This window comes from Chanodichthys erythropterus, chromosome 11, assembly GCF_024489055.1.
Source record: "Chanodichthys erythropterus isolate Z2021 chromosome 11, ASM2448905v1, whole genome shotgun sequence".
NCBI lineage: Eukaryota > Metazoa > Chordata > Actinopteri > Cypriniformes > Xenocyprididae > Chanodichthys > Chanodichthys erythropterus.
The window spans coordinates 17,188,072-17,207,008 of record NC_090231.1 but is presented as its reverse complement, the minus strand read 5'-3'; the positions used below and the strand labels follow the sequence as shown (position 1 = coordinate 17,207,008).

The window sequence follows — 18,937 nt, the reverse complement described above, 5'->3', positions numbered from 1 at the left end:
GCTGTGATTTTTGTTTTCTTTCTCCCTATAGATTGGTTATTTGCTAAAGAGTTTACCCCCTATTTACCCTCTGTTTAAAGCCACAAATTTTCATTCTAATCAGACACGGTGGTCAGGGCATAAGGATATAGTCGGTATTTCATGTTTCATGGGCTTGTTTAATGCTACGTTTGAAGCATATCCAGGACACATTTGAGATGTATAGCCTTTGAAACTCTCTTTCTCTTCTCTCTTGTTCTGTCTCTCTGAGATAACAATGTAAAAAGAAAGAAAAACAATGCTGGCTAGCAAAGTTGGTGTTGTGTGCCAAGAGCTACAAAGCTAGCCAGGTCTGCAAGTGCTTTGCTGAGTTATGTGCCGGCGTTGTAAAAACTAGCGTGCCCCTCGCTCACGGCTAATTGAATCCTCTGAATTGAGTGATCTGCAAAGCAAAAGACACAAATTATCAGTAGTCTTGAAAAGCACTCCTGAGGAGGGCCTCTTAAATGGAAAACATGCTGTGTGGGACACTGAAAAGATTTGTCACGAGCATCAGCCACTGGCCCTCCCGTGACTTTGGCCACCACTGCTGAGGGCAGGTGGAGAACAAAATGAACATGATTTTCTCACACTGCAAAAGGACAATGTTTGACGATGCAATGTTCTTATTTGTGTATATAAATACTAATATATGTAGATATTAACCTAGATAAATGGTTGTTTCATTGTTAGTTCATCATGTTACTTAACTCTTTTAACATTTGAACCTTATTGAAATTTTAACAAGTTGACAAGTTTGTCCAAAAACTTTTCAATATTCATGTACAGCAAGTTGCTAAGATAGTCAGTAATTGTATGTTAGTTCATGGCACATAATGTATGAACTAATATTAACAAACTGAATTTTATTGGAAAATTATAGCTTTAATAAGTATCTTTGTAGGCTGCTTTTCCTTGTAATATATGTATATATATTATATTATATTATATTATTATATTATATTATATTATATTATATTATATTATATTATATTATATTATATTATATTATATTATATTATATTATATTATATTATATTATATTATATTATATTATATTATATTATATTATATTATATTATCAAGTCTCTCTCAACGTAACACTGTTGGTGGTCTTTCAGGAGGGTCACAGACATTCTGGAATAGAGACGTCCCATTACTATAGAAACAAGAACATATTTAAAACCCATAAATTCTAAATTAGCATACATACTTAAGCCTAAAGCTAGCCTTTCCCACCAAGCCAAATTCATGTAAGTGTAGATAATTTGGCGCTTTACAAAAAGAAAAAGAAGGAAAAAAAAAATCACAAGGTTGCTGATGGTGTATGTCCTTAGTTCAACGGGGAAGGGAAAGAAGAGAGAGAAATAATCTTTCAAAAGGATTTTCTAGAATAATAAGGCAGCACACTGCAAATCTTCCAGGTATGCACTAAAGGTAGGAGGTGTTCCTCTTGTGTAGCAGCATGGGCTCATAATCTCTCCTCACACACACACACACACACACACACCATGTGACGCATGAAAATAAGGGTCTGTATTGAGTTCCCTTAAAACTGCTCCAATTCTTTTTAAGTGTTCTCCTTACTAGTGCAGAAGGACTATGGGTTTAATAACTAGCAGGAGGTTTTTGGGAATAGCCCATTACAATGTCATCTATTATAAACTACTGTACGTGTAGTTAGAGATGTATGGTGAGCCACAGAGGCTATTATACAATAGAAATCATGTACCTTTCTTTTAATAGTACTAATTTCTTTTTTATAGCTCTGTAATACATCTAAAAGGAATTTAATAATTGCTGATTAAAAATGAATTGCTTGGGAAGAAAAGAATGCCGCAGTTTCTTCTGGGAATTAACTAATCTTTCTTTCTTGTGCCAATATGGTTGAATTTTTTTATTTATGTATTTATTTTTTTTATACGTGTACATGTTCTGATGGATTTTGTTGTTGTTGTCCGTGACAGATTTCATTTAGCAACTGGCTAATAGGCTGATAACAAACATGAGCTGAGAGTGGGATGACATTCTCCGGCATTTGTGAAGCCGAGGTCTTGTCTTTTCCCCTCCAGGCATTCCCACCGTCCAAGGCCTAGCCTGTAATTTTCAATGGGCTTTAGTGTCCAAGTGTTGCTGTGACCCCCACCTCTGGAGTAAATGGATTGGAGACGAGTTGCAGAGGAAGCCTTGATTATTTCCCCACGTCCCTCAGTAAAAAATAAAGGGAACTCAAGACACTGGCACTTCGGACCTGTTATTATATTGGTGGGGCTGCTGTTGTTGAGTCAGTCTGGAAATTTGAGATCACAGGGGTCGAATGACCGGACATACACAACCTAGTGATTACAGGAGCTGCTTTGAGAAAATATGGGAGGACTGGGAAGAGAAAAGATAGAACAATCTCTCTCTTTTTATATATCAGTCCCCTTTTCCAGGTTTTAATTCAGGATAGTATCTCTGTGGAGAGCCCAGGTAGACTCTATAAATCTAGCTGGTGAAAATTAAATGGCCATAGACCCAATCCTTGCAGAGGAATTGTTTTCTGCCCATAAAATACTTTATTAGAGAGGAGTTTGCCTGCCTCTCCCATGTTTCTCTGTGTCTCTGTTCAGGGGCACCAGAACCAGGGGGACCGGTTCTTGTTTTGCCTGCATCAACTCAGTCAGCTGAGCTTTTAAAAATACCTTTCAGGTATTCAGAAAAACAGGTAACTGTTTTCAAAGGGATAATAATAAGAAATGCTACCTGAGCACCAAATCAGACTGGAGTAATGACAAATGAAAATCCAGCTTTACCATAACAGCAATAAATAGCATTTTACAATATATTAAAATAGAAAACAGTTAAATTATAATATATATATATATATATATATATATATATATATATATATATATATATATATATATATATATATATATATATATATATATATATATATATTTAAATTTTTAATAGTTTGTACTGTATTTTTTTTTAAATATAAAATAATTGCAATCTACATTATAGATTGCATTTATTTGAAAAAAACAAACAACAAAAAAAAACAACTTCACTATAGTTTTCTTATATTATTACAAAATTATTAGATTTTTGCCCTCTCCCCCACACTAAGAAGACATGTTTGATCCAACATCTATCTATAAATCCATAACACCATCAGAGAGACAAAATTAATTAATGTAAACGAGAGTGCATAAATCAGAAAGCATGCAGTTCTAAGCCTACATGCATCTAACATGCCAAAGCATGCTGCACGTTTGAGTAAGCGTGTTCTGACAGGTGTAAGGATGAAGTACATGAAATATGACGTTCATTTGTTTCCTGTAATTGAGCAAACATAATGATTATGCGGGGAACTGTGCCAAAAAGATTGTATTTAACTTGTACTTATTCCAGTCAGTGTAGTCTACTATTGACAATTAACTATTTAAACAGTTTGTACATTTTATTTTTAATCATAATTTATTGTAAATTATGGACATTAGAGATTATAAATAAAGAAATGCTCAGATCATCGCATATTGGGAATGAAAATTAGGTTGTATGAGTTTACATTATCATTAAAAACAGTAAAATATCATGCAAAAATTCTTGAAAAAGAAAAGTTGAATCTTTATTTTAGTGCTTGAGACATGTCTCTATAGGAGTTGAATTTACCAATACTGCTATGGAGAAGGCCTTCCTTATAATTATTAATTAGATTATGAGAATGAACAGTGCAATAAGGTTCCAGCAAAACCTAATGAATATTTATAATCTAAGCAGCCAGTTGGTGGCACCACATTTTAAAACGTATTCTGTTAAAGGGTTAGTTCACCCAGAAATGACAATTCTGTCATTTATTACTCACCCTCATGTTGTTCCACACTCATAAGACCTTCGTTCGTCATCAGAACACAAAATAAGATATTTTTTATAAAATCCGATGGCTCAGTGAGGCCTCTATTGCCAGCAAGACAATTAACACTTTCAGATGCCCAGAAAGCTACTAATGACATATTTAAAACAGTTCATGTGAGTACAGTGGTTGAACCCTTATATTATAAAGCGACGAGAATGATTTTTGTATTCCAAAAAAACAAAATAATGACTTTTCAACAATATCTAGTGATTTCCGATTTCAAAACACTGCTTTGAAGTGTTACAAATCGTTTGTTTCAAATCAGTGTTTCGGATTACGCATCAAACTGCCAAAGTCACATGAACTATTGAAATTTCGAAACACGTATGATGTAACGAAGCCTCGTTTACTGAAATCACGTGACTTTGGCACTCCGAACTGATTCGAAACAAAAGATTTGTAGCGCTTCAAAGCAGTGTTCTGAAATCGGCCATCACTAGATATTGTTGAAAAGTCATTTTTTTTGTCGTTTTGGCTCACAAAAAGTATTCTTGTCGCTTTATAATATTAAAGTTAAACCACTGTCGTCATATGAACTCTTTTAAACATGATTTTAGTACTTTCGGGCATCTGAAAGTGTTAATTATCTTGCTGGCAATTAAGGCCTCACAGACATCGGATTTTATCAAAAATATTTTAATTTGTGTTCTGAAGATGAACAAAGTTCTTTTGGGTGTGGAACGACATGAGGGTGAGTAATTAATGACATGATTTTCATTTTGGGTGAACTAACCCTTTAATGCCTCTTTTTTATCTCATGTTATCATTCTTTTTTTTATATTATTTTTGCTCAAAGAAACATATTTGTATTTCAGTCTTCTTGACAGTCAAAATTTGACTTCTTAAAATTTAATAGATTGAATATTTTGGATTTTTTTTTTTTTTTTTTTTTTTTGTCTGTACTTAAAGGCTAATATGGCCCTAATAACACACACACACACACTTTGACACCCCTATCATTATTCACAGAGTGAACAAGCACACTTTCATGGCATAACCCACCTTAAATCACGATATAATTCACCTAATCACCCATCTTATTCCATACTATGGCAAGCGAGGGAGGACACGAGATCACAGCGTCTGAAATTAACATGACTGAAAAGGCCCAGGGGACTCCATAATTCAGCTGATTTTATAACAGCCTCTCATAAACTCCTGAGCGTGACCTTCATTTTTCAAAGGCCGCCCTGCATTCCGTGCACTGACAAGATTTATTGGCCAGCACTAATAGCCTGGTCTCTCTTTGGTGGCCTCTCATCGATATAACGCTTCCTGGCTAGCCGGGTGAGGTGGCATGAGATAATGAATATTTTTGGTGCTTGCGAGCGTTCTGGATTATGTTTTGTGATAGGAATGCACACTCAGGCAAAAAATAGCATTAAAAACACAGGCACGCTACTAAAAACACAAAGACAACTAAAATTTTCTTTGATATTCATAGCCAGCAAGACAGTTTTCTTATTTCTTACAGTTTCTGTCTGCAGCTTTCTTATTTTCTGAGATCTATCGAGAATAACATACACACACACACACACACACACACAGAGACACCTTTCCTCGCATGTAGCTAAGTGACAGTGTTCTTGTGATGGAATGGCTGAACCGTAGAGGCCCCTGTTGCTGCGCATTTTCTATCTCACACACAATAACGCACAAACACGCGTACACACACACAGAGAGCACCTTGGCCTTGCTCTTGCTCCTGAGATGCAATGCCACACAGCTCTCCCACAACTTGATGGATGGCCGCTGAACCTTCCCTCTCCTGCCTCACACACACACACATAATCTCATTTGGGAACGGTCTGGACACACACACATACAGTAGTAATCTCTTTTTGCGGCTTGTGGAATGACACTGTGGCAAAAGAAATGGAGGACTACTGGTATATTCCCGTCAGTCCTTTCCACTTCTTATTCCATTCCGTTTGAATCCATTTGGCTTCTGCTGCACCTCCTCTCCATACCAATGAGGTCTCGTTGATGAGGAGCAGTCTCCTTTACGCAAATATGTAAGACTTTGTGCATTATTTATACTGGCCCCAGTGTTTAATCTCCACTTATGCAGTCAAGAGATCATAACTCACTTAATATTTCAGGCCCTCACGCTTGTGTGCTTTACACTGGAGAAGAGCAAATGTTAAAATGACAAATAACCGGCTGGAGACGGATCGTGTGCATGCATTTAGGTTTACGCAGCTGATTTCGTGCCTGTGGTGACAGATATGGGTTATGTCTCTTAAAACCATCTGGATTTGGAAAATGATATTACCCGTTTTTAGATGTCAAAACACAGATGTTTCATTGCGGAATAAAGTTGGCAGTCATTCTTGGTGTGTATTATTTTAGCACATAAACATCCATTCATTCAGCCAAAGCGCATTTTGATTGGACGACAGCGATGGTCATGAGAGAGTATGTTGCGGTGTCACCCAGAAATTACACTTTTTTTTTTTATTATTGTGTGTACTTTTTCATTCATGAAGGACTAGTAAGGCAATTTAATTTGAGTTTCTCAATGGACTTGAGACTTGCTCAAAAGGCACATGCTCAAACACAAACACTTGGCTTGATACGCCTTGAAGACTTTGATGTTTTTTCTATCTCTCTCACACAGATTCACACAAAAAAACACAAACGTTACCACTACACAGATAAGCATATAGAAATCATAGGCCCATGGTTCTCAATGTTTTTTCACCAACAATATTCCAGCCCATATTTTAATCTATTAACATTCCTTATTTCTGCAAATTAGTAACTAAACATAATGAAAATGATTACATTTCAAGAAGTGCTCAATGTTCTTCAGGGAACTTACTCTCTTTTTAACTAATAAATTTACATGACTTTTGTGTCATTGTGGTTTATTGGATAAGGAATAATATATGTTTGCTAAGCCCCCTTGTTGAGAACCACCATCATAACTAACATAATGAAATATCCTAGTAATTTATTACAACCCGAATTCCAGTAAAGTTGGGATGTTTTTTAAATTTGAATAAAATGAAAACTATAAGACTTTCAAATCACATGAGCCAATGTTTTATTCTCAATAGAACAAACATAACAGAACACATGTTTAAACTGAGAAATTTGATAATGTTATGCACTAAATGAGCTCATTTATAATTTGATGGCTGCTACAGGTCTCAAAAATGTAGCAACAAATGGCTGAAAAAGCAAGACATTTTGAAAATATTCAGCTGGGAGAACATCTAACAATTAATTAAGTTAATTGATATCAGGTTCATAACATGATTAGCTATAAAAGGGATGTCTTAGAGAGGCAGTGTCTCTCAGAAATAAAGATGGGCAGAGGCTCTCCAATCTGTGAAAGAGTGCATAAAAAGATTGTAGATCACAAAACAATGTTCCTCAACATCAAATTGCAAAGGCTTTGCAAATCTCATCTTCTACAGTGCATAACATCATCAAAAGATTTAGAGAAACTGGAGAAATCTCTGTGCGTAAGGGACAAGGTCGTAGACCTTTATTGGATGCCTGTGTTCTTCAGGCCCTCAGATGACACTGCATCCCTCATCGGCATGATTGTGTTAATGAAATTACTAAATGGGCCCAGGAATACTTCCAGAAACCACTGTCAGTAAATACAATCCGCTGTGCCATCTGCAGATGCCAACTAAAGCTCTATCAGGCAAAAAGGAAGCAATATGTGAACATGGTCCAGAAACGCTGTAGTGTCCTGTGGGCCAAGGCTCATTTAAAATTTTTCAAAGTGGAAAAGTGTTCTATGGTCAGGCGAGTCCAAATTTGACATTCTTGTTGGAAATCACGGATGCCATGTACTCCGGGCTAAAGAGGAGGGAGACCTTCCAGCGAGTCATCAGCATTCAGTTCAAAAGCCAGCATGAAGTCGTCTTCAAACTGTTTTGAAAAGAAGAGGAGATGCTACACCATGGTAAACATGTCCCCGTCCAAAATATTTTGGGACCTGTAGCAGCCATCAAATTTGAAATGAGCTCATTTTGTGCATAACATTGTAAAATTTCTCAGTTTAATCATTTGTTCTGTTGTCTATGTTCTATTGTGAATAAAACATTGGCTCATGTGATCTTAAAGTCTTTTAGTTTTCATTGTATTCAAAAAAAAAAAAAAAAAAAAAAAAAAAAACTATTTTCCGTTGTAAAAATCAAAACAGAGAATCAAAATTTACACTCTTTACTTACTCTTAAATGTTCCTGATCTTTTGACAGAAACCCCTGATGTCACAAATCCCTTTTATTTTTCAGCCACTCTACTCCAACTACTTGTCATAGCAAGACCACTTTTCACAATCCTGATAGATAAATCAAGTTCCGCCCATTGGAAATACATCACACTGCTCAAGTAAAATGGGTTTCAAATGTGCCTAGATGCACCACAAACCACATCAGGCCATGAATATGAACATGGCTCTATTAAAACAAGCAAAAGACCCATTTTCAACCATCTGATCCCTGTTTATATTCTTTGTGTTGACAGTGAACTATTCCCCTGTGTTGGTCTAAAACAATGCAAAGTGGTTTTGCTTTTTTACAAGCACCACTTAAACACAGACAGGGCTGTGGCTGTGAAAACAATTACACAAATATACACAAAATGACAGATGCATACGTAGAGTCACACCAACGCACATGTTTACTTCCTCTGACCTAAAAAAATGGCCAGAGAAGAAAGAGGTGAGCTGTCATTTCAGAACTATAATGACTAAATAAAACATAAAAAATCAAATTTTACAGAATATGCTGAAATATACATGCACATGTGACTGCAATTCAGTTGAATTGTGTATTAAGTTGCTGTGTTGCTTGGTAACTGTAAATAGCCTAAATAAATAGTGTTAACTATTTTCTATTTGTTTTGCAGTTGTTTTCACTTAATGAAAGCAATGAGCCATTCGGGGATGTGCATTACAGTGATTTCACTGTGGTTAAAGGGCTTTCTGCTTTAGATTCTGCCTAAAAACCACTACTTAACTCTGGTAAAAAAAAAAATAAAAAATAAAAAATACTGCAATACACAGCCTCTCATGGCTTATTGCTTTGATAAATCCTATACTGACTGACACACAAACATGTACTTGACAAGCAAAAAAAATAGGACAGTTTAAAACAAAAATCTGCAGTATTGCACTGCAGTTGTAAATGATACAGCTAAAATGTAGGCGTGTGTGTGTGTGTGTGTGTGTGTGTGTGTGTGTGTGTGTGTGTGTGTGTGTGTGTGTGTGTGTGTGTGTGCGTGCGAGAGAGAAAGGGAGTTTTAATCCAGTGCACCCTGTGAGTTTGGACAATGTCAGAATTGAAGTACAGATGGGGGTTAAGCACACATGGCGATGACACCGGCACTTACAATCAGCACAGCAGCAACCAATCAAGAGATGATCTCACTTTTTCCCTCAGCTTCGGCCCCGTCGCTTCTGTTCCACCCGCAACTGTCACTTTCATCATTTTAGCATGATAAATGTTACAAGTGCATCTCCGTAGCTTCAATCAAGACTATTCACATGAAGATTGAGGAACAAGAGACTATGAGAGAGAATATAATAGAGAATAGAGAGAGGAGGAAGGCGACAGAGGGACTGAGAAAAAGAAAGAGAGGCGAAGAATGAAAGAGAATAAGAGAGAATGCAGGCACGCTCGAGCTACATCATGCTGTCAACGGGCAGCTGAAAGGATAGATTACTTACAGTAACAGAAGGAGGAGAAAAAGAAATCAAAGAGACGCTGCAGTACTACTTGTAAAAGGTCAAGTGAAATCACTACAACTGCGCTCCAAAAAGAAGACAAAAATAAAAAACACAACTGTAATTTGAACTGTTTTCTCTGTAAACTTGGATCTGTGCTGTTTTAAAAAAAACTGGCTTAAGTTTCACAGATCATTTACATTTACTGTTTTACATATGCACGTGTCAACACTGGGCACAAATGAAATGTTGACCTCTGCATGCAAATTAAGAGTTGGCCTCTATTTTCCAAGATGATCTGTGACGTTCAGCTTTTGTTTAATGATCCAGTTGTGAAGTAAATGATTGCATATGGTAATTTGCAAAGTATAATATTTGCATATGCATCAATTTCAAAAGTCCCTATCTTTCTCTCCCAGTGGAAGTGTGCTGTCTTGAATCGCATCTGTACCTGTGACAGATTTGGTCAGCGTTGGCTATTCAGTGCTGGCGTTGAGCTGACAAGCTCTCCCTAATAACACAGCAATCAAGTCTGCAGCTGATCTAATTCTGTCTTGGGTCTCCATTACCCAGCAATTCTGTGCCATTGCATGGCGTGTTATTTAATGTGACGTGACGACGATGGCGTGTAGTTAATTTTACGCTTCTGTATTGTGATGAATAGAATATACGGCTGCTTGTAAATGCTGGTTGATTGCTTCATTGATTGAAGGCTAATTCTCAACTCTGAGGTTACTTGGCAAACATTTTTGAAAATAACTGTAAATAATTATAATCTAATATTTAAAGTTAATTTAGTAGAAAATCAAGTATTTCTTATTTAAAGGTCATATGCATGTACACACTCACCTTGTGCATTTTTTAACTCATAAAAGCACCTTGCATTTAATGAAAATAAGCTTCTGTGATTTGCTTGGATGTTTTGCTAGCAGCAATACAAGGTTAATTGCAAAAGCACACAAATAAATATGCTGCAGAAGGGATTGGCATTTGCATGGCTGTGTTTGTGTATTGCTTGCACATGTCCAAAATGAGTGATGCTTTGGTCCTCCAAGCACATGTATGTAAAACAAATATAAAATGGAAAGCGTAGTAAAGACTAAAACCACAACAGACAAGCCACACTGACCTCAAAAAGCCTTACAAATCTCAGAAATATCCTCAGATAAGACTAAATATGGAGATGGATTAGTACAAACCAAACCATTTTGTGCTCTCAAAAAAAAAAAGAGCAAAAAAAAAAAAAAAAAAAAACTTGCAAGTGATTGGCAGATATTTGACTCAAAATAAAGAGGCTGTTATAACCCCAGCCTTTTTTGTACAAAATAGGCCTGAATCATTTTCATCTGTGATTGACACTCATGCTGTTTGAATGCATTTAGTTGCCTCTGATCTATAGTTATGGAATCATGGAGAATGATTAAAACTTTATATGTGTTTGTTGGTTTAAACCATGAACAATTCTCAATACAGTCTTTTTTTTTTTCAGTAAATTTCTCCTCTTTGTCTTTAGAGCACTGAATCAATAAACTAACCTATGTAAAAGTTGCAAACAGTAACTAGAGAGAGAGAGAGAGAGAGAGAGAGAGAGAGAGAGAGAGAGAGAGAGAGAGAACACTTTCCCATCCAATCAGAGACATTATCTGTGTTTAGACCATCTGAATATACAATGCAAGAAAGGCATAATTCAGCAGTTGAAAACAGTCTTAATAATGGCACACAACCAGAAATGTTTTATAAAAAATGGTGAAGAAAAGCATGAGATGTTGATCACTGTGAACCACCTTGATATATTACCTTACTGGCTAGCAGAAAGATGGCGTCTCCCACCTGCATTAGGTTAAATTAACTACAGCTTGAATGTCTCATGTGCAACGGGACATGGAAACACTAGTGTTGTCTGGTTACCTGTCTGGGGCGACCGGCGCGGTGTAGTTTCTGCTATCAAGACAGAAGATGGAGTGCGTGTATGTGTGTGTCTGTGTGTGTGTGTGTGCATAAGTTTCTGTGTGTAAGGAGATTAAGGGGATGTAGGCAACATGAAACCAGACCACGCATTTATGAGGCCACTGCACTCGATCCCTCTCAACACTCACAAACACACACACACACTAACACAGAGAACAGTAGAGACCTTTCTCTAGCCTGTTAACAGGGCCCTCTTTCTAGTTCCTGTCTCTTTTACCCTTTCCTCCACTAGACAGAAAAAGGAGAGAGGAAGGGGAAAAAGAGAGAGCATCTCAGATGTCAGACCACATGAACTGAAATCAAACACGATCAAAAAGAGCTGGGCCTTTTCACAAGGAGAAAAACACAGGTAGTTTTCATGGATGACTTCACCTGAGGGAATTGTACTGTGAAGAGAAAATTAATCTTGTCCAGAAAACTAGGTATTTCAAGTCTGTTACAAGACACCATTAATAATACCACTGTATGTTCCCCATCATTAATTTAAAAGCTGCACTTGCGTTTATACATCTAGTTCAGAGAACGATGAGGTCATGTGACCTGTTCTGACTCAATAGTGTCACTTTATCTTATTTATTTAATTTTACCATCCAACAGAAAGTTAAATGCTACCTAAAATGACTAAGAATCTGGCTTAACTTAAAAGGGTTGGTTCACCCACAAATTAAAATTCTGTCATTAATTACTCACCCTCATGTCGTTCCAAACCCGTAATCTTTGGAACACAACTACCACTTTGAAACCAGAAAGGTAGTAAAGACATCATTGAAGTAAATCATGTGACTGCAGTGGTCTAGCCTCAATTTTATGAAGCAACATGAGTGCTTTGTTTTTTGTGCAAAAAAAATTAAAAAATAAAAATATATAAAATAATAATAAAAAAATAGATATATTGATAGTTGCATAGGCCTTTTAATGGAGGGACAGGAAGCTTTCCAAGCTGTCAATCACTTCAGTTTTGCGCTCTCATGAAAATATGTCCTTATCCTGAATAACTTGCTAATAGTGTCTTTCAGATCGGAAACCCATTTAATAAAAAGGTTTTACGCAACAGCTTTATTTAATACAGTTACATTAAATATATTAGACAGTAGGGCTGCACAATTAATCAAAAAAATTGTAACGCTTGCTGTATTGAGCAGTGCAATTGAGCGCATGAATGGAATAACCAATCAGAGGTATTTCATTAAGTCATTGCGTAGAAGAAATCCATTCAAAGCAATTTTTGTTCAGCACGAGCTCACTTACTGAGTTTTGTGTTTTTAAGCACTTTCTATGTACAGTATATACTATTCACAATTTGAATAAAAGTTGTATTTTTCATGCAGCTAACTAATGACCATGTACACAATGCAAGGTTTCAGGAGTGGCAGCTGCATTTAAATGCAGGAGTGATTATGTTAAATTATAGTTCAGTGTGTGAGTCACTGACGAAAAATGGATGACTGACATAGTGATGACCATAGAAACATGTTGGTGTAAACAAGAAGCATGATTGAATATTTTAATCCATTCGATGTTCACATATTTTTGACAAAAATATCACTATTGATCAAAGACACATTGTGTTTGGCAATTTTACTGCTTTTAAACATCGTCCTCATTGGACCATTGTTTACTTTATATATTAAATTTGTTTAAACGTTCACCGGTTCCCACCTCCTTCTTCCCATATCTATGAGCTACGTTACAACCCCCTATCCACCCCCATCAAAAAAATAAAATAAATTAAAAAAATAAAAATGTAAATTATATTAACTGAAAGATCACCAATTATGTTTTTAGTGCTTAACCATGAATCCCTATCACACAGCTGTACTTAAACCTTACAGCAGTATGACACTCATCAAATCAGTGATTCATCAAGAATTAGTGGTTTGAGTCCATTATGAGTGTGGTTGGCACGTTGTCCCTTTATGATGAGTGACAAAGGCAAAAAGAGATTGGAAAGGAAGGTAAATATGGATAATAAGAATAAAAAAGGAAGGGGAGGGGAGGGGAGGGGGGGTGTAAGAAGGTTATCATAAAAGTCAGAAGTAAAAAAAAAAAAAAAAAAGTTCTCCCAACAAAACCAAGCTTGGAATACATTAGGCTCAAAAATGAATTTCTAATGACTTCTCTTTATAAAGTATTTGATATAGACTATTATGCTATCTTAATGGGATTTTGCGAGGGCATGTTGGCTACTCCTGATAACTCACTCAATAAAACATCTAAAGAGCCCCTCTTAAATTGTCAGCAGGGACGTATGTAATGATGCTGGACTTGATCTTGCTTCTTGCCAAGGACGCTGTAATTGCAAACTGGTAATAGTGTAGAACTCTTTTGCTCAGCACCCTGTGAAAGTCTGCTGCATTTGAATGGACAAACAAATGGACAGATCGTACAAAGCATTGCAGCTTTCAAATAAAAAGCAAATAAATAATTATCTAAGCGGAGTACTTGGACACACAATACATGTGCCGGGGCAGCAAATGGAGGCTCTGCTTAAATATGCATGAGATGTCCGAAAGAAACATAGGCAACAGTACTCCTTTCGTGGAGAAGTGCAGAAGCCTAAACACAGCACATCAGAGGGCTGTTCAAGAGGGTAGGAGAAAAGGGAGAGATGAAAGAAATACAGGACAGAGTTGTCTAAAGAAAAAAAGGATGCTGTGCAAGGAGCCACAATTTGTGAGGAAGAAAAGAAAAACCATAATGAGAAAAGAGAAACAAGTGGGATATTGGAGGGAGGAAGCAAGCTTTAAAATGAAGAGTAGGTGATTCAGAGAGTGAACGTGAATCAGAGAAGATATGTAAAGTAGAAAAGCCTATAGAATGAGTGAGACTGTGTAAGATAGAGAGAAGGCTATCTTGTGGCTTGAGTTTAGAAGGGACATTGTTCTGGAATGCAAGGGAGGACACTACTTACAGCATGTTAGATAGGAATCAATAATGCATTAACCACCTTAGAAAACTCATGAAACGACAGGGCAAATGTTCTTTTCCTGGCAAATCTGGACAATGAAAGGGCTGACTTCATTCTGAATTAACCTCAGCTAGCACTGAAGCGCTCCACAGGACAGGGAACAATAATGATATGAATTGATTATTTCACACATGTGCCTTAGAATTTACAAAGCCATTTTTTGGCTGCTGTAACAAAGGGCATGTTATGCTTTAAATAATGGCATAAATAACAAGGAGAGTACAAGAGGTATTGGGTAAAAATAAGGACAAGAGAATGTGAGATAAGAAATAGAGAGAGAGAACGAGAGAGCACGAGCGATGAGGCCAGCTTTCACTGCTAGGTCACTGAATTTGCCCAGACACACAAGTGCACAGGAATGTTAAATGTGACCTCCTGCCCAGATGTTCCCAGTCTGTTAGGATAAGCACGTTAAAACATGACACCACAACTAACATTCCACCTTTTTCAATCTTTTCTCCTTCTGCTTCAACTCACTCACCCCTCCTCTATCCTATCCCCCCTCCCAGGAAGAGAAAGAACTAACCATGTTTTGATAAAACCTACTGCTGAGACGGAATAGCTGTGAACCAGAGCCATATGTGATCCCATTCGATCTTCTGACGCACACACACAAGACAAAGGTCATCAACGTTGACACCCGGATCTGCCCTACAACTACACTAAAAGATGTGCCAATGTGTCCACAGCATGGCCTCGGCACCCCAGGTGGCCCAGCGGAAATGATATCCCTGACTGAAGAATGCCTTCATGTCGCTTTTAGCATTACATCTAAATGGCACTATGAGGCGAAGCAGGTCGATACAGGGAAACAGAAGCATCGGCTAAAAATACATATATCCAGCATGATAGTATTACAGTGTAGGCTGAATAGTGTTGGTGTTTATAGATACTCAGAATAAAGCTTGAAGATTCAGGTATAAAAAATGTGATTGGTATCATAGATTCAAAATGATAAAAGATATGGTTCTTACCTGTTTGTTGTACTTGTTGATGGTTTGGCTACTGTACTCAGAACAGTGGTCTGATCCGATGGATATGTTATCTCCAGTGCCGACAAATGTGTTGGCCGGTGGCAGGTCCTGAACAGCCTGGTGCTTTTTTCCTGCTGTGGGCGACTGAGGGTGCAGCTGAACGGTAGGCAAGGGTGAGCTGGATTTGTAATGGCGGGCAAGATCTGGGCTTCCAGGGCCACCGTTGACGGACCGATAACGGCCCATTCCCGGACTGTCTGACAGTTTCTCATTAACGCCATCATAGCGTTGCCCATTTGGCTTGGATGCCTCTACGGTGACAATGCTGCTATATAAAGGTTGTTTAGACTTTTTCTTATTCTTGTCTTTCTTAGGTTTCTTGCCTTTATCATGTTGCTGAGGTGTGAAGAAGTCCTCATGGTCTTTCTTTCCAGCCTCATAGCCATTCTTGTTCTTGGGGCGGCAGTAGCGGGCCATGACAACCACCAAGATTATAAGAATGACTGTCATGATGCCTGACACAACCCCTATGGCGATGCTCAACCGTTGCTTTCCCAAGTCATAATTGGGGTCGCCTGCAATGTCAGCATTGAGCGGTGTACCAAGACTTTTGGCAACTTGTGCCTCTACGATAGTGGCGTTAGAGAGTGTTTCATTGACGTAGATGTGGACTAGTGTGGTGGTGCTTTGCGACGGAACCCCACTGTCATTTACTTGCACAACCAGGCGATGAAGGCCAAAGTGTTTTTGCTCTAGTTTGCCAACTAATGAGATTACTCCAGTCCACGCATCAATTTCAAACAACTTAAACGGATTGCCGCCAACTATTCTGTAGCTGAGGTTAGCATTAACACCTGAGTCGGTATCAGTAGCCGAGACAGTCCTGACCACCGTCCTTATATTGCTCGAAGGAGGAAGCAGCGTGTATGAGTTATTCATTGGAAAAGTAACAGTGGGAGGATTATCATTTACATCCATTACAGAGAGAGACACCCTGGCTGTAGCAGACCGGGGCGGATCGCCTCCATCAACAGCTTTGACACGGAACGTATATGCATTTTTTTGCTCACGGTCAAATGGCATGTTTGAGAAGATGGTACCTGTGTTGTTGTCAATGGAGAAAATGTCCTCTTCTTCCTCAATGTATAGACTCATTTCTGCATTTTGTCCTTTGTCGGCATCCATGACCGTTATCATGCCAACGGGGCTGTTGGGTTGCAGGTTTTCCTGTATGTAGAAAGTGAATGTATCCTGCATGAACTTTGGCTCGTTGTCATTTTTATCTGCCACCAGGACTACCACAGTGGCTGAGCCCTGCAGAACAGGCATGCCTTTGTCTTTGGCGATAACTTTGAACTCATATCGTTCCGTCTGCTCCCTGTCAAGTATGGTGTTGACACGGATGTCACCGGTGTCTGCATCAATGGAAAATATTCCGTTCACAGAGGAGTCCAGGGAGTAAGAGATTTCTGCATTTTTGCCGCTGTCTGCATCTAAAGCCACTACTGTGACGACACGCTCACCGGGAGCATTGTTTTCAGGAAATGAAACTTCCACTGTGCTTTTGCTAAAAACTGGTGGATTGTCATTCATGTCCCCCACTTTCACTATCAATGAATTGTTGCTAGAGAGACTAGGGCTCCCAGAGTCAACAGCAACAATGACCACGTTATACTCCTGCACTGCTTCATAATCAAGTGGTGCTGACGTATGGAGAAAGTACTTCTTTTTATTCATTTCACCCTCAACCTCACTAGCAGGTTTAAGCTGAAATGGAACATCGCCCACTACGGTGCAAGTAACTATACCATTTGGACCTTTATCTCGGTCTGACACTTGGACTAGAGCGATGGGTGTATCGACAATCACATCCTCTGCCACGTTAGCCACTCCGTCTTTGAGAAAGATGCGTCCGATTTTTCGAATGTCGATATTGGGGACGTTGTCATTTTCGTCTTTGATATTGATGATCACTGTCGCCTTGTCAGTCTTAGGAGGCTGACCGCGGTCACGTGCCATGACTGTGAAGCGAAGCTGGCTCACATCTTCTCGGTCAATTCGGTGCAAAACACTGAGCCAGCCAGTGCTCTCATCTAGCCGCAGCAGTCGTCGCACTGACTCTGTGGCTGCTCCAAAAACATACTCAATCTGTCCATTCACACCAACATCAGTGTCGCCCGCTTTTAGCTGGAGTATGGGGGCACCTGGGGAGCTGTTTTCTGGCAGATCTGCCTCATAAACGCTCTTCTCAAAGCGTGGGTTGTTATCATTCACATCTGTAATCATTACCCTAAGAATGGCTTGGGAGGAGCGTGGGGGGTCGCCCCCATCCCTAACGCGCAGAGTCAGCTCATAGGAGTCGCGCTGCTCTCTGTCCAGTGCCCCTTTGATAATTAGCTGCGGCTGCTTCTCGCCGTCTGTGGTGTCAGCAACTTGAAGTTCAAATACGCTGCTACGGCTCGCCCCCTCGTCGAACCTCCGCTTGCCCGTGTGAGTGTCAACACTGCCGGAGCTAGAAGTGCCGATCCGTCTGACAGAGCTCTCGCCGTTGTCCTGAATTAACTCATATCGCTCTATTCCATTCCGACCGAAATCTCTGTCGGTGGCCGTGGGCAGGAGATAAAGTGTGCCAATGGGTCTGTTCTCCTCAACGGAGAGGGTGAGAACAGGTGAGGGAAAAGACGGCGTGTTGTCGTTTATGTCTAAAATAATCACTTTGCCCTCAAAGAGATCAACCCAGCTCTGCGCGGGTCCTATCACGGATACTTCAAAATCTATAAAACATTCGTTCTCATCAAAAATCATTTGACACTGCGGCAGCTTTTCGCGGTCTATCCGCCGCTCGTTCGTGCTCAGGTCTCCGGTCATGTTATCGATTTTGAAGTATTCGGAGCCGGATTCTAAGGTAAAAGTCACATCCATGCCAGCCGTGATGCCGAGGTCCGCGGCTACATTACCTACCCGGACATCGGCAGGACCCTCCTCAGCCAAGCGGTAGCGGAGCACTTGCTTGGCTGCGGGCTGACTCAGCAGCTGCAGAATAAGAAAGCAGTAGCTTAAATAGTCCACAATGCCTGTAGTCCTCATTGCTCCTCGCAGATTTTCCCGCAAAACTGAACGATACTTTTGTTTAACAGCTTTTTCTCGCTTGTGTTAAAGCGCCTGTTTCTCACTGCATGCGTTTTTACAACCGGATACCTCGCTGTGGTTACCAAACTCAGGCAGAATAGCGCATATCTGTTTTCTCTCTCTCTCTCTCGCTCTCTCTCTCTCCCTCTCAGACTAGGCTCGCGCTATTCCTTTTTCATTGATTTGTCCCTCAAAAATATACACAATACTGACAGAAAGTCTTCACAAATTCATTCAACATTAAGCTTGAAATAAACATGCCAAAAATTACTTGCTGAGACTACTCC

The 18,937-nt window shown here is 38.9% G+C and overlaps 1 protein-coding gene across 3 annotated transcripts in view; it reads right to left on the bottom strand.

Annotated features, from left to right (window-relative positions):
- The window catches only part of pcdh7b (protocadherin 7b), a 137,230-nt gene extending 118,473 nt beyond the window's left edge, over positions 1 to 18,757 (bottom strand). For all 3 annotated transcript variants that reach the window (XM_067400515.1, XM_067400516.1, XM_067400517.1), the window contains exon 1: positions 15,522 to 18,757. In XM_067400515.1, coding sequence (XP_067256616.1) covers positions 15,522 to 18,608 — 3,087 coding nt within the window. In that variant the 5' untranslated portion in view covers positions 18,609 to 18,757. The remainder of the gene's footprint in view (positions 1 to 15,521) is intronic.
- Positions 18,758 to 18,937: the final 180 nt, after the last annotated feature.